Source organism: Anas platyrhynchos, chromosome 1 (assembly GCF_047663525.1).
Source record: "Anas platyrhynchos isolate ZD024472 breed Pekin duck chromosome 1, IASCAAS_PekinDuck_T2T, whole genome shotgun sequence".
Classification (NCBI taxonomy): domain Eukaryota; kingdom Metazoa; phylum Chordata; class Aves; order Anseriformes; family Anatidae; genus Anas; species Anas platyrhynchos.
Genome location: NC_092587.1, coordinates 14,902,214 through 14,916,333, shown reverse-complemented (window position 1 = coordinate 14,916,333; position 14,120 = coordinate 14,902,214). Strand labels below are relative to the sequence as shown.

General features: G+C 36.2%; 1 protein-coding gene and 1 long non-coding RNA gene across 4 annotated transcripts in view; one reads left to right on the top strand and one right to left on the bottom strand.

Annotated features, from left to right (window-relative positions):
- Positions 1 to 2,040: 2,040 nt before the first annotated feature.
- LOC140001332 (uncharacterized) lies at positions 2,041 to 14,087 on the top strand. Of its 2 annotated transcripts, XR_011806468.1 has the most exons (4): positions 2,041 to 2,454; positions 4,854 to 5,000; positions 12,459 to 12,611; positions 13,956 to 14,087. It is a non-coding gene; the product is annotated as an uncharacterized lncRNA (long non-coding RNA). The 2 variants fall into 2 exon arrangements; XR_011806474.1 differs by lacking the exon at positions 4,854 to 5,000.
- The window catches only part of PRKAR2B (protein kinase cAMP-dependent type II regulatory subunit beta), an 83,117-nt gene continuing 74,576 nt past the window's right edge, over positions 5,580 to 14,120 (bottom strand). For both annotated transcript variants that reach the window (XM_005010251.5, XM_013103601.4), the window contains 6 exons: positions 13,222 to 13,375; positions 11,729 to 11,830; positions 10,504 to 10,578; positions 9,598 to 9,663; positions 9,307 to 9,445; positions 5,580 to 7,848 (listed from right to left, as the gene is read on the bottom strand). In XM_005010251.5, coding sequence (XP_005010308.2) covers positions 7,715 to 7,848; positions 9,307 to 9,445; positions 9,598 to 9,663; positions 10,504 to 10,578; positions 11,729 to 11,830; positions 13,222 to 13,375 — 670 coding nt within the window. In that variant the 3' untranslated portion in view covers positions 5,580 to 7,714. The remainder of the gene's footprint in view (positions 7,849 to 9,306; positions 9,446 to 9,597; positions 9,664 to 10,503; positions 10,579 to 11,728; positions 11,831 to 13,221; positions 13,376 to 14,120) is intronic.

The following is a 14,120-nucleotide window of genomic DNA, read 5'->3' as shown; positions in this document are numbered from 1 at the left end:
TACCAAAGCACACACAGCGTGCAGTGTCTGGACTCTCTGAGATTTGGTTTCTCCAGGAGGCAATAGTTTGAAATCAGAAATCACTCCGAGGGAATTTAACCAAAAAAAAAGCTTTGGTGCTCCATTACCCAACAAAACAGCTCTTTACTGATCATTTTCCCTACTTGAAAACATCGCGATTTGAACACATGCCTCTGGAAAAAGCTGAAAATTAATGCTGAGTCTCAGCTATGAAGAAACTAGACTGCTTTTTATAATACCGACTGTCCAACTCGACATCCCACAAGCTCAGGTTTTCCCTGTATCTAGAATTAAGGCTCTTCCTAAGTAACTGGTAGATCTTTATATAAGAGAACTTATACAGCATCCTCTCTCTAAAATATGTTTTAATAAACTGAAAAGTGGTAAATCAGGAATCATCTTTACACCACTCTTCAATAAAATTAACTTTAAAGCTGTTTTCCTTCCTCCCCTTCCCTTTTGATCTCCTATATATGTCTAAACAACCTTTAGGCTGTTTGGGGAGAGGCCCAAGCTGCTGCTTTTTTTATTTCACATAAAATTTACCGTGGACCCTGCATTTCCAGATTGAGGTTTGGCAGAAGACCTGTATACACAGATGTCTCCACTCTGCCAAGAGGCTACTAAGATTGTGGTACAGCCACTTGGAAGGTAAAACTCCCTGTTTACTCCTCGAGGAATCCTTTTCTACCACACTGGGAAAAGAGAAACATACACAGGCCAGATCAAGTGCCTGTGGAAGATACAAAATCCTGTTTCCAGGTCCAGTGGATTCCTCAGAAAAACAGTGTCGGCCTAAAGGTTAATACATTGTTGTGGTATTAACCTCATTTCCACCCCACTATGTGATTTTTCTACCCAAATGGAAACGTATTTTACAACTACTTTGGAAAAACACATTTGCTGTGAAGGTTCCTGATTCTTTACAAAAACTTGTGTGTAAATGTTGCATGTGAAGCCCAGTCCTCTCAGATCCACTGGCCCAGACTCTAGATACTGGTCTAGACAAGTAAATACCACAGCTGAATTAGAGCCTTGGTATCACACTTACCATCTATAACATACAGAAAAAACACATAAATATGAATCCTACTTAGGACTTAGATTAAAATCTCATAAATATGGGCGTGTGAATTGTTTTTAAGAGTCTAACAACAAAAACATAACATCTTTCTTATTTTCAAACCAACCTCTTTGTCTTTGCATAGTGTAAATTAAAAATTATTCAGTGAGATGAGAAAATGAATGAGGACCCATATTCCATACAGTAGATGGCAGTACAACACACAAAACCGTATCAAAGATTACTTACAAACTCCCTGTTTGAAGTATGTATCTTCTAAATTTCAGAATTCAGATTATGTCAGTCCCATACGCCTTGCTCTGCATGTCTACTCTCTAATTAAATCATTACTCCACACACACACACCCTACCTCGCCTTACACCATTCTCAAAATGAATGCGTGCTCGGAGAATGAATCAATACTGTGTAACACTGGCATTGTCGGCAGCTTTGCTGATTCAGTTGCTTTTTCTGTTTTCAGAGAGGTAGACAAGGTGGGAAATTGTGAAGTGTTGATTGTGAATTCTCATCACCTTATGTAGGGATGACTACCAAGAAGCACAAAATACACAAACAGAAAATAATTATACAGATAAATTTGCATTTACCCTCCTTTTCTTTTCCTATCTATTTATTTCTTAAAATTGCCAGCCTCACAGGTAAGAAACCACAAGGTTGGTTTAAAAAAAATAAGAAGTTATACTAGTAAAATAAATATTTTATATTGTATTTGTGCCTATCTTTACTTTTCTCTTGTTAAAAGACAATGTCCTGTCTTGCTTTTATGACATAACTACTGTTGACTTTCTGAAATACAGCATATCATTATTTTAATTCTGCTGCACAGATGCTTTTACATCCACATGTAGGTATTTATTCACCCTCAGTAATTAATGAAATACTCCCTAGACTTCAGATCAACCATGCTCGCCAGAGCTTCCACTTTACCCAATGTGCCAGCCTCTGTTTTGCTGCCATTCTGCCTGACCCTTGCACATCATTTTTCTCCTTCCACAATGACTTCAGTATCTTCTATAGCTATTCCTACTCCATCCCTCTTCTCACAGCCCTTTATGGCTATCTGCAATGGTGGTTGACTTGCTCCACCTTCATAAGGGCTCCTATGGCATGCCCACCTCTTTCATCTCCTCACAGCAGATCTGTTGAGAAGGCAGAGCAGAGGACAGAGGACTTGGTGCTTCCAGGAAAGATCTGAGCCACAAAAACTTTTTTCTGCTCCTTGCCACTAACTTCTTTTTTTGAGAGGAACGAATGAATTTTGCACAATTCATGCGACTGCTTGAAGGGAATACTTGCTTGCATCCTACAGTGGTTCAAGCTGGGGAGAAGAGAACAAACCACAACCCAGGTAAGTCAGGTCAGGAATGCATAAGAAATTTATTTCGTGTAATTGTGGCATAGATTCCAGTTTTAGTTAAATTGTTATCACCTACCGAGATAGAGTAAGACAAAAAATGACAACAGTATCGAGAAAAAAATATAAAGATCTAACAGATCAAGAAAGAATCCAGAAGAAAGGGAAATGAGAAAACACTCACTCCCAGCTCAAAATTTGCAGAAAAACAAATTAAGAAGAGACTACAGATGATCTGTAAGTTCTCTCTACACCAGTACATTAAAGTGTGAGGGAGTGTTCCTGGGCACTGGAATACAATCAGTTGTACTGATTTTTTAATTTTTTTTTTAAGAATAGTCCTGGCATAGTTTTTGTGGGGGCCAATAGGAAATAATTCTCAGATGTGGTTTGGGAGCTAGCGTGGGCCAAGGACTATTCTCAGTTGGCCATCTGCATACGGCCATCCCATATGGAAAGACAGAAAAATTTTGTAAGACAGTTTATAAATGAGCCTACACAAATACTAGAAAATGGTATGTATGTTGGCCATTTGATGCCTCAGTACTAGCAAGTTGTGTCAGGCACATAATTTCCTACTATGGATATAACCACAGCCAAAAGTAAGAGTTTGAGCTAAAGGGACAGCGAAGCTAAGGTTGCTTGAGATAGTCGCCCACCATCCAACTTCACAAGGACAAAGCAACAAGGAGAAAAATAGGATACAGCTTGGTGAAAGTTGCATAGCCTTTTCCAAGTATGACATTTATCAAATATGAGTTTCCAGCATCTCGAGAGATGTGGGGGAGCAGCACTGAGGGGCTCACTTGGTTGCAAGGGAATTCCTCCTCCACACAGTGAGACCTACACACAGAGTGTTATCCTTTCCCAAAACTTCATAGCTGCTCAGCTGAAATAATTCAATACTTTCAAAGAAGAAAGGACAAAGTATTCATACCATGCCACGGTGCTATTTTTAGTCTGTCCTAATTTCATTTAGCTCAATCAGAAGAGTTTTGAGTCAGCACATACTGTCAAAATGGCCTAGCGTAACTTGTGTTGGAGTTTTTCACACTGTTTTGTTTTTCCTTTATGTAATTGTTTGGCTTTTCACTCTTCCCTATGGAGCATACGTACACCTCCACCAGTTCTAAGGAGGAAACACAGCCAATGGCACCACCATTACTGCTCTCCAGCTCCGCTGGATTTGCAGGGGATACATGAAACGACAATGTTAAAGATTTTTTTTTCTTTTTAATATAATTTCAAGGTTTTTCTGCTCCCCTTGAGTCCACCACTGTTAAGCACCCTTCTAAGTCAAAAGGTGTATTTCAGAACAGTCCTGGTATAGATTTGAAGGAATATCCAACTCTCATTGACTTGAAAATGATCCTAAATTTCGCAAGACAGTCAACACCACAGATCTCTACGTATTTGGCACACAAAGAAGCAGTTCCTCAAAGGGAAAACTGCAGTAATACTTATTTGAGGGCTAAAGACACAGAAGAGGAAGGTATCTTAGAAATTCTGAAAAGAGCTATAACCATCATGTGTATGCATGGAAAAAAAGAGGTTTAAACTACCATAACTTTAGCAAGAATGTGTAAGAATGTTTGTGCAGTGGCAAACTGACTTTCAGCAAAGCACTTTGTTCAGCAGAAGCTATTATATGCAGTCAGTGACAAAAAGATTAGGAATTTCACATGCCAGCTGTGTGAAGGATGACCAGTAGATGCTCATTTTGCATATCTGGGAACCATTGACACTGAAAAATAATAAAACCTCCCGTGGCAAGTGTGCCATAAACTATAAAATGACACAAATTGTGATGTAACCGATTCCAGAGTCACCTTATATGAAGCTTAAAGCACCAAACATTTCAGCAAAACTCTACCATTCCAGCAAGGGCCAGAGCAATCTTCATTGAACACCAAAGACAAGACGAGGAAAGAAGATGGCCTGACAACAGCTTATGTTGCAGGTGGTTTCACAGTGCTCTTCTCGTAGTTTTGCTCCAAGACTTTTATGATCAGTCACTTCTGGACCTCAAACAGGAGGTGTAGAAGGCAGTAATTTCACAAGCTTTTATCCCAGATGAGCTTAAAAAAAATCTCACGAAGCACAAACAAATAACATTTAAAAAGCAGTGGCATCAGCACTAGGACCAAGGAAGCTTAGTTTCCTCGGGGTTTCTGTCTTGTGATTGACTGAGGGCTGTGGTTGGAATTTTTTTCCCATGGCTAAGACATTTGTAAACATTCAGTGCCTTGTGGATTCTCTTGTGCTTAACAACATGTGAGCCCGTGACTGCCTTTTTCATACAGAATTTCTCTCAGGCTTTTTTCTCCTTACCCAGCAGGGCATATTTTCAACAAACTCATTGAAGCATTTATTTAGTTGGTTTTTCTCTTTAGAACTTTTGTCAAATTCGGTTAAATCATCTGAAGAATTACAAATCGCTGGGGAGGTTCGGGAGAGAGGAGAGAGCAGACTAACATGCAGACGCCGAGCAACCTGACTGCAAACAAAGATGATAAAATCTTTAATACTGCAAGTTTCAGGTAATCTAAACATGGATAATCTAAACACGGACATAGATACTCTCGTAAGGTAAAAATGGCATTGCTCAAGACTATGCGAACTATCTACTATTTTTTTTTTTGTTTGTTTGTTTGAAACACACAAATAATTAGAAATCAGCGACTTGCCATGATTCCCTTCTTAGGATGAACACATCACATTTATGACAGGCTGCCATGTCTGAAGTGTGCACATGACTAGATCTAGAAGAAATCCCAAATGCTGACTGATGAAGGATATACGGATTTGTACAAAACTTACAAAGCGACAATTTATTACTGTTGGTAATTCACCAACAAAGAAAATTCCAGAAACCATCCAGTCCCCAAGAGCAACACAAGAAAATTGCCATAACAGTAAGCCAGACTTTGTGACCCAAAACATCCAAAGTGTCTGATTATCTTAAATTTGTCACTCCCCACTACCACATCTTCTTCCCAGCTATAAACTACAAACAAATCATCAAATACAAAGCAGCTATGACAAATACCACACCAACATTTTGTCTCTACTGAGTAGCTAGAGTATCTGAATAACTTCATTTACGAAAATCAACATGAGAGTGTTAAGAATTAGGAATGTTTTAATAAATGAATATAAATAGTTCACTTGCAGCTTTATAATAATGGAATTAAAACACAACAATATCAATAAACATATATTTATATATATAAAAGTGTCGTTTATTGTAAGGAAACTTTAAATATAACCAACAATATTGAAAATATCGTGACTGGCATTTATGGCCTTGATTGTAGTTTACTGCCATACAAGTAATTTCTAGCATTTCTCTTAATCACATTAAGCTAGTGCAAAATATAGGTAGCTTTTAGAGATTAAGCATACAGAATGACAGGTGTGTAGATTTTGGTTACCTGATATTTCCTTCTAGTATAACAGGCTTCTCTTTTTTCCATAAATCAAAAGTACAAAGGCAAGTTATATGTGTAATTATTCGTACCAGGTTTCTAGGTTAAAAAAAACATGACACTTGTAAATTTTGCTCAGATTCTGTTTTGTTAATAATTTGCCTTATAATTTACATCATACTGTATGATATAAATTATATATTATAATTATATAATCATAATTTCATATGCAGGTATGATTATATAAACTGTCAGAACGTATCACTAACTATGGGGTAATAATTACATCAACATACACAAATATATGGCATTAGAAAAGTCATTATCTAAGAAGGAAAGATGTTATCATTCAGGTATTCAAAACAGGGCTCAAGCAGCCTCCCTTCTTACAGTTCCTGTAGTACCATTTTGGCAGCACCACTGCCAGTTGCCATTATGTGCACTAGCTTTCCACGGACATCAACAGATAGGTCAGTAAGCAGTATTAAAACTGGACTGTGCCTGAAATTTCCAGCCACAGACCTTTGTAAGCAATGAGCCCTGTGCTCGTATTTAAGATGATAGTCTCTCTCCTCAGTCTCAGAAGGTATCCCATGCTATTATGGCTAAAAAGGTATTATTTTACGACGACCTACAGGTTTTGAAAGCAGGACACGTTAGCTTTAACAGCAGCATAATTTCCAGACTCGTACAAAGCTTTTAAACTATTGATCTTTAAAATTCAATAATACTTTTGTACTTGCTGATAAGGATTTTTCAAGAACAAGCTTAGTTTAGCATGGCTTTCAGTATCACTCACATCAGTAATTGGATCTGGTCTTTGATAGCTAAGATTAGACTGCGAGAAGAGAGATATACAGAGATCGATTGAAATAGGTAAAAGATTTAACAGATAAAAAAGGTGAGATCTAAAAAAACAACTAACTAGAGAACAAGCATAGATAGAGAAGACAAAATGCATAAATATAAAACAAGGGAGAAGTAAAACAATATAGGTTATGCATGATTAGGCAGAACATGACAACAACCTATGCCTTTGCTTTTAAAGCATTAAGGTTAATTTGTCAGCTGTTCTCACTCTAGACTGTACAGAATACATGTAACTAATAAAAAATGCAGTTTATTGCAAAAATATACAAGTCCTCTAAATTGCATAAGATATTACAATGTCGTGCTGAAACATGACATATTAAACAAAGAGGACTTTAAGACACATTACAAAATGTTAAAAATCAGGTTTGGGTCATGAGCGTTACACAAAATGCATTGTCATGCTTTATCTTACGATTAGTCTTGTGATTCACTACACTCGTGATAAATGCAACATAAAATCATGACAACCGTAATAGTCAGAAAGTAATATCTACTGTATATCTTCTGTATTAATACATATAAACACTTTGTGTGCACTAATACTTTCAACATATCACATTCAAACTAACAGTCTTCCCAGAAAAATTGTAACCATTTTGAAGAACAGAAGCTGGTTGAACAAGTTCATCACGTGGGTTTTTTTTGAAATCTACTTTTTATGGAAATGTTGTATTAAAGGACTTGATTTTCAAAGGTGCTGTGCCACTGCAGGTCTTCTTAATGTCAGACGGAACCATCAGTGCTGAGCACTTTCAAAAATCAAGCCCACAATTTATTAAATTCCTATTTTGTTTACTAATATTTCCACTGTAATAAGTCCAAAAATACCCCCAAACCCGCTCCTAAAATCACAGAAAATGCTTGGCATCTATAGGAAGAGAGACAATTTCTCAGTGGACTAACCACTACTGTGCTATATTATCATAACAGATCTCGTTGCTCCAATGTTTAGTTCATGCACTGGTATCAGCAATGTCCATGTTTGTTCCAAACAGAGCAACTAGCTGCTCTTCATAGTTTGCAATGTTTCTTTTCAGAATTTCCATACAAGGTCCCAAAAGCCTTTCAAACGCCTGCACATCCATGACTAAGATAAAAGGGGAGAGAAAGAGAAAGAACAAAATTTGCTTGTCAGTTGCTGGCACCAATCTTAGATGACATTCCAATGTAAAATTTTCAGTGGTAACAGGAAAGATAGCACTGAGGCATACACTTCGTTTACACAGAAGAGAACCACTTACCATACCAGAAACAAGATCAACCAACATAATGCTGTCTTGATACTTCATAAATGAACTTAGAATTTACTGGGTTTCTCATTTTGAAAATATTTTTGAATTAAGATTTGTACGATGCAAGAGCTCATAGAGAACTCTGGAGGGGCCTGGACTCCTCTACAGAAGGGTCTTAAGACCCTTGAGATTTAAAAAAATGCATCCTTTGATGAAGTTGTTGGCTATGTTTGGGGTCTACCTTAGCATATTTCCCTGCTGTTTTTCACTTGTTTTCACTCACAGTGGAGACTAACAGATATATATTTCCCAGCCAGCATAGGAAAAGTTGGAAACAGTAATTCATATGTCATGTCAATGTGCTCTAGCTAACCAGAATGTTTTCCTTCCCTGATCTCATAATGTTATCCTCTGTAGTTCTAGCCAACAGGTCAGGGAGGAAACCTCATACTTCAATCACCTTCCCACCTGGTAGCCTGTAGTCTCTTGGCTCCTGAGAAAAGTTGAGATCTCTGACATTCTGGAACTGCCAGAGACCTTAGTGACTCACCAATGCTGAATGATGACACTGCCTCACCACTGCCTCTCATTCTTTTCTCTCTATGATTTTTAATTTTTATTGCCTGTTCATCTGGGTGTGTTTGGAGAGAAGGATTTTTAAAAAAATAACTTCATAAGAAAGAAAGAAACTCTTTGGTTACTGGCTTGGTAATCAAACCATCATTTCAAGGAAGCCAGGTTTGTCTTTACAGTCATCCCATATCTGGATGCAGACATGTAAAAACTAAACATTAGACTATGAAAAGTAATGGGTGAGAAGAGGTTGTTTATAAGCAGGCTACGGTGTGACAGAATGATTAAATTGACAGCTAGTGAAGACAAAGAATTTCTTAAAGCTTAAGTCATGATGATAAAATGGGACAGAAGTTTTACCACAACGTTGTTTCTTGGGTGATAGTATATTGAGAAAAGAAATTCTTTACATGGCTGATTTCTCTGACAGCTATAAAAAGTTTGCATCAATACTCTCCGCACTCTGCACTCTCTGCACTATATTGAAGCAATTTTTACTTCCATGTAATAGGAAAATGTTGGAGAATTTGTGTTCTATACCACTTATTAATTACAAATCATTTTTGCATATAAATAACGATAAATAGGAATGCATAGTAATAGGTGATGTGCTTAAAAAGTCTAATGTGGGTAACAGTAATTAAATCTTAAATTCTGGAGAAAGACAGAGTTCACAATTAAAAAAATCAGATAAATCATATCAAATTTTATATTAGATATAAAATATTATTGAACAATACCTAAACATTTTACGGTGCCAAGAGCAAATGCAGAAGCGGCACGTGGTTTGTTAGTTACAAGAGCAAGTTCTCCAAAATACTGTCCTCTTGAGCATCGAGCTATTTCAACTGCTCCATTCTCTTCTACATCTGGTTTACCCTGAAATATGAAGTGGAAAAAGAAAGAGAGAGAGATATTGAGTGCTAGATTTGCCTAATTCAAAGTCGTATAAGCAAAATTGACAACAGTAACAGAATACATCAAGATTTCAAAAAATATATATATTTGTGTGTGATTTAGGGATGTTTTACCTTCCTTGTCATTATGATCCTTACTTCCCCAGATTCAACAATAAAGAAAGAATCAGCCATGTCACCCTGTAGAAGAAAAAAATAATGAAGTGGGTAAATGAAATGTGAAATTTAATTTTAGTTTCATGGCAACATTAAAATATCGGCAGCCAGTGCCTTGAAGTTAACCTTTTTGATACCTACTGCCAAAGAAACCACTTTTAATGTAAAATCCACACTCAAGGCACAAAACAATCAAAACAACTATACAGAACTGATAGTAAGTCCTTTCCCTTAAAAGACACAGCCTATACAAAAAGCAGGGAAAAAAAAAAGAAAAGATTTTAGGATCCTTATTCCCATTTCTCCAACTCTGCATAACTTCCAAATAAATTTTCCTTATGGAGTTTTCCAATATAAATAAGCCTCCAAGGGCTGTATCTGATACCCAATAAATATTTTTGGTTGAGACAATCTCAGTAGCCTATCCCAAAGATTTTCCTCAGAATATTGTGAGTTGGAAGGGACCCACAAGAATCATCAGAGAGTCCAACTCCTGGCCCAATATAGGACTACCTAAAAATTAAGCTTTATGTCTGAGAGCATATAGAGCAAAAACAAAGTAGGTCTTTAGTACTCTTTAGTGCAAATAATCATTCCTTTATGTAGTTAGAATTTCTAAAAATATTGACTTGTTTATTGATACCGACAAAAAAGGATGTTTTTCAGAGTACTGTGTAAGTAAAAAATTAGCTGATGAAATAGTATCACCTCTGCCAGATTCAGGCCATCAGATTAGATGCCAGGTTCATTTTGTTTCTTTTGACAAAGAATAACGTAAACAGTACATGGTTTTAAACTATAAATACTATGGAAATTGTTCTTTCTTGGAAGAGAAGAACTAAACCTAGAAACAAGCAACTGTACCTGAGCAATGATTTGTTCCCCATCTTTGTACACTTTGGTGCCAATCACATCAACCACTTTCAAACGCTCCGATACCTTAATTTAATAAAAGAAAACATAAGAAATATTTTATTAACATTACAATACTGTACTTAGAAAGTCTTTTTATTCTTCATAGAATCATAGAATAGTTTGGGTTGGAAGGGACCTTAAAGACCATCTCATTCCAACCCCCTGCCATGGGCAGGGACACCTCCCACCAGCCCAGGCTGCCCAAAGCCCCATCCAGCCTGGCCTTGAGCACCTCCAGGGATGGGGCATCCACAGCTTCTCTGGGCAGCCTGTGCCAGGGCATTACCACCCTCTGAGTGAAGAATGTCCTCCTAACATCTAATCTAAATCTGCCCTCTTTTAGTTTAAAACCATTCCTCCTTGTCCTGTCATTATTTGCCTGAGCAAAAAGTTGTTTTCCATCTTTTTTATCAGCCCCCTTTAAATATTGAAAAGCTGCAATAAGGTCACCCTGCAGCCTTCTCTTCTCCAGGCTGAACAACCCCAGCTCCCTCAGCCTTTCTTCATAGGAGGGATGCTCCAGCCCTTTGATCAACCTTGTGGCCCTCCTCTAGACCCACTCTAACAGCTCCACATCTTTCTTGTGCTGGGGGCCCCAGACTTGGATATAGCACTCCAGGTGGGGCCTCACAAGGGCACACTTCTTTCCATGAATCTTTACACAGAACAGCCTATCTTTATTCTCCTGCTTTGATAATCAATAAAAAAGGAAGAGCTATTGAATAGCATTTCTGAGTGTGCTACAGTCTTAACAGCTATATGTGTTGACAGAGCTTCCACTTTTGTAAGAAGTCTATACACCAAGTCTAAGTTATTTCAGAAAAGCATGCATGTAAAACTATAGTTGTTAAACTAAAATATTTTGAAATTCCCTAAGCCACTCTTTAATTTTATTTTCTAACCTCAAGTAAAATTAAGCTCAAGAAATTGAAGGTAAAAGTAGAAAAAAATACAAATTTTGATACAATGTTAACAACTGTTCTTTATCATGAAAATTCAGAAATATAAAAATTATATAAAAGACTTTTTCAACATATGGTCTTTATATACTTTTCAAAAAAAGTATGCCAAATATTGTTGAGAAAATTTTAATTCTATATTTTAAGACTACAGAAGCAGAATCTTATCAAGTATCTCTGATACAGGCATTAAAGTAATGCAATATGAAGCTTACTTCTAACGATTTAAGGAATGGCAATGACTCAATAAAATTTTCATACATTCTTCTCTTTTTGGCATTATTTTTTACAATGATTCTTCGGAACGTTACCCTGTCCTGTAAACACAAAGAGAAGAAGAGAGTTTAGTAACAGAAAATGTATTCGTGGTAGAAAATGCTTTAGAAATGGCTGAAGATGTTGAAATTACCCAATTATAGTCACTCAATTTAGCCATAATACTAGCTGTCTAGACTCTTCTTACAGTCAGCTGAGAAAGAGAGACTCCTCTAGAGGTCATTCAAGAGCTCCTAAAATTAAGCTCCTGATCTCATTCAGGTTGTGAAAAGCTTCTCTGCCTTTTGGCGGAACATACATATAGAGTTTACTTATAGGCAGTAGACAGATCTGCTTAAACAGGTTGCCTACATGTTGAGAACAGAGTGGTGTGAACAACAGCTATCCCAAATATACACCATATAATTCAAAACAGGAAAAAAAAAATCTAACCTTTTGGGGGTCAATTGTGTATTTATGAGTCTCTGTGTAACAAGTTAGTGTTTGATGGTTTACAAACAATTTCAGGTCTTTAAGAAGTCCTCAATATTTAAATATTTCATTTACAAAATTTCTTTGACATCCTGAAGTCCCACATATATTGATATGTAAACAAAGAGTTTATTTTATGAATACAAAATACATGAGGCTGGGTCTTAGATTACATAAGCCCACTTTCTGCTTTTTCAGTAGAACAAGACTGCTGCTCTAAACTGCCTTAGTATTTGGCAATTGAAGTGAAATGGACAGATGGAAAACTACATGTATGCTGTTTTCTTCTCTTAACTTCATGTGACTACATCCTGGAGAGGTGAAATACTTTGCAAGTCTTCAGTGCAACAGGTGAGTATTGCTGGCCAACACAACTTAGTCCAATTTAAAGCTATTCTCTTAGTGTCCTAAACTCTCCAATGATCCCAGGAGTCATACAAATTAAAAAAGAAATAAAATAAATTTTGCATGAATAAATATATATTTTGCTTCAATGGGAAAATGATGTTTTGGGAACAATCATTAAATTGACACACAAGTCTTGAAGAATGGCTAACCAAATTTTACTCTTTTTGTACATTCTGTTACTGTGAACAAAATCTAAATACTGTAACACTGATAAATAAATAGTATTCGTATTTTAATTTTACTCTGAAATCAAAGACATTTCCTATCAAGACGTGGGAAACCATTTTGTATCTTGGGAAATTACCATTAAAATAGAATAAAATAAGATTTTTAAAAACAAAAAACAAACAAACAAAAAAATCAACTCAGTGTTTTCTTGAGCCTCAGGTTTGCTTCTGCAGTTTCTGGAAAAACACAGTGTCAGGAGCTCTCAGAAGTTTTAATATTAAAACTTTCTAAAATCTTTTTTTTGATGCTGTGGTAGCATATCAGTGCAATTTATATAATATATTTAAAACAAATGAATAATACATTACACAAGCATTTCACTTACCAAACCCCAGATGGCACCAGGAGAGGTAGCTATAATTGTAGCTGCTCTGGGTGTATTGTACATTAAGGCCAACTCACCAAAGCTTCCTCGGTTATCATAGGTGCCAACACACCTCCCAACGCCATCGCATTTTACATAAATATCGTATGTCCCTCTGTTAATAAAATATATAGATACAGTAAGTAGAATCAAGGTCTGTTCTTTGCTAAGTATTCTCACTATATTCTTATATGAATTCAATAAATAAACATTTGAAATACAGGCAAATATAATTTTGCTTGCCTGAATTATATTAAGCACCTTGCAGAAACATCTCAATCACTTCAATATGTAATAACAGTAATTCCTCTTTAAAGGGAAGGATAAGGTTACTAGTTTTGACAGTAACTCATTGTAGAAATAGACTAGATTTACAGTGATCTATTCATCACCAGAATTGTATTCATTAAAATGAAGATCAAACACAGTATCCATGTTTCTTTTAACAGATTACATTTAACATTTTAACAATTAACAATTAACATTTTAACCATACTACATACAAATGTAACATATTGCTATGATATGACCATTAAAGGAATAACACCATTTATTTAACTTTCAAAATAGTAGTTTATAAGGTAATAATTAGAAGAGATCAGGACGCAACAAATACATGTGAAAAACAATGTAAGATTCTGATATAAAGAGATCGTGTAATATAAACTAATAACTTTCTTTTTGTTTTGGGAAAGCAACAAAATCTGGTGTCTTGTAAAACGTGACACAGCTATCCTCACTGACCGATGCTCAGCTATTGCTTAATTCAGCGCTGAGTACCTCTACAGTACATGTTGATAAATCTTGTGAATGACTTCCAAACACCACTTTCCAAAGTTGTTCTGCTGTTCTACTGTTCT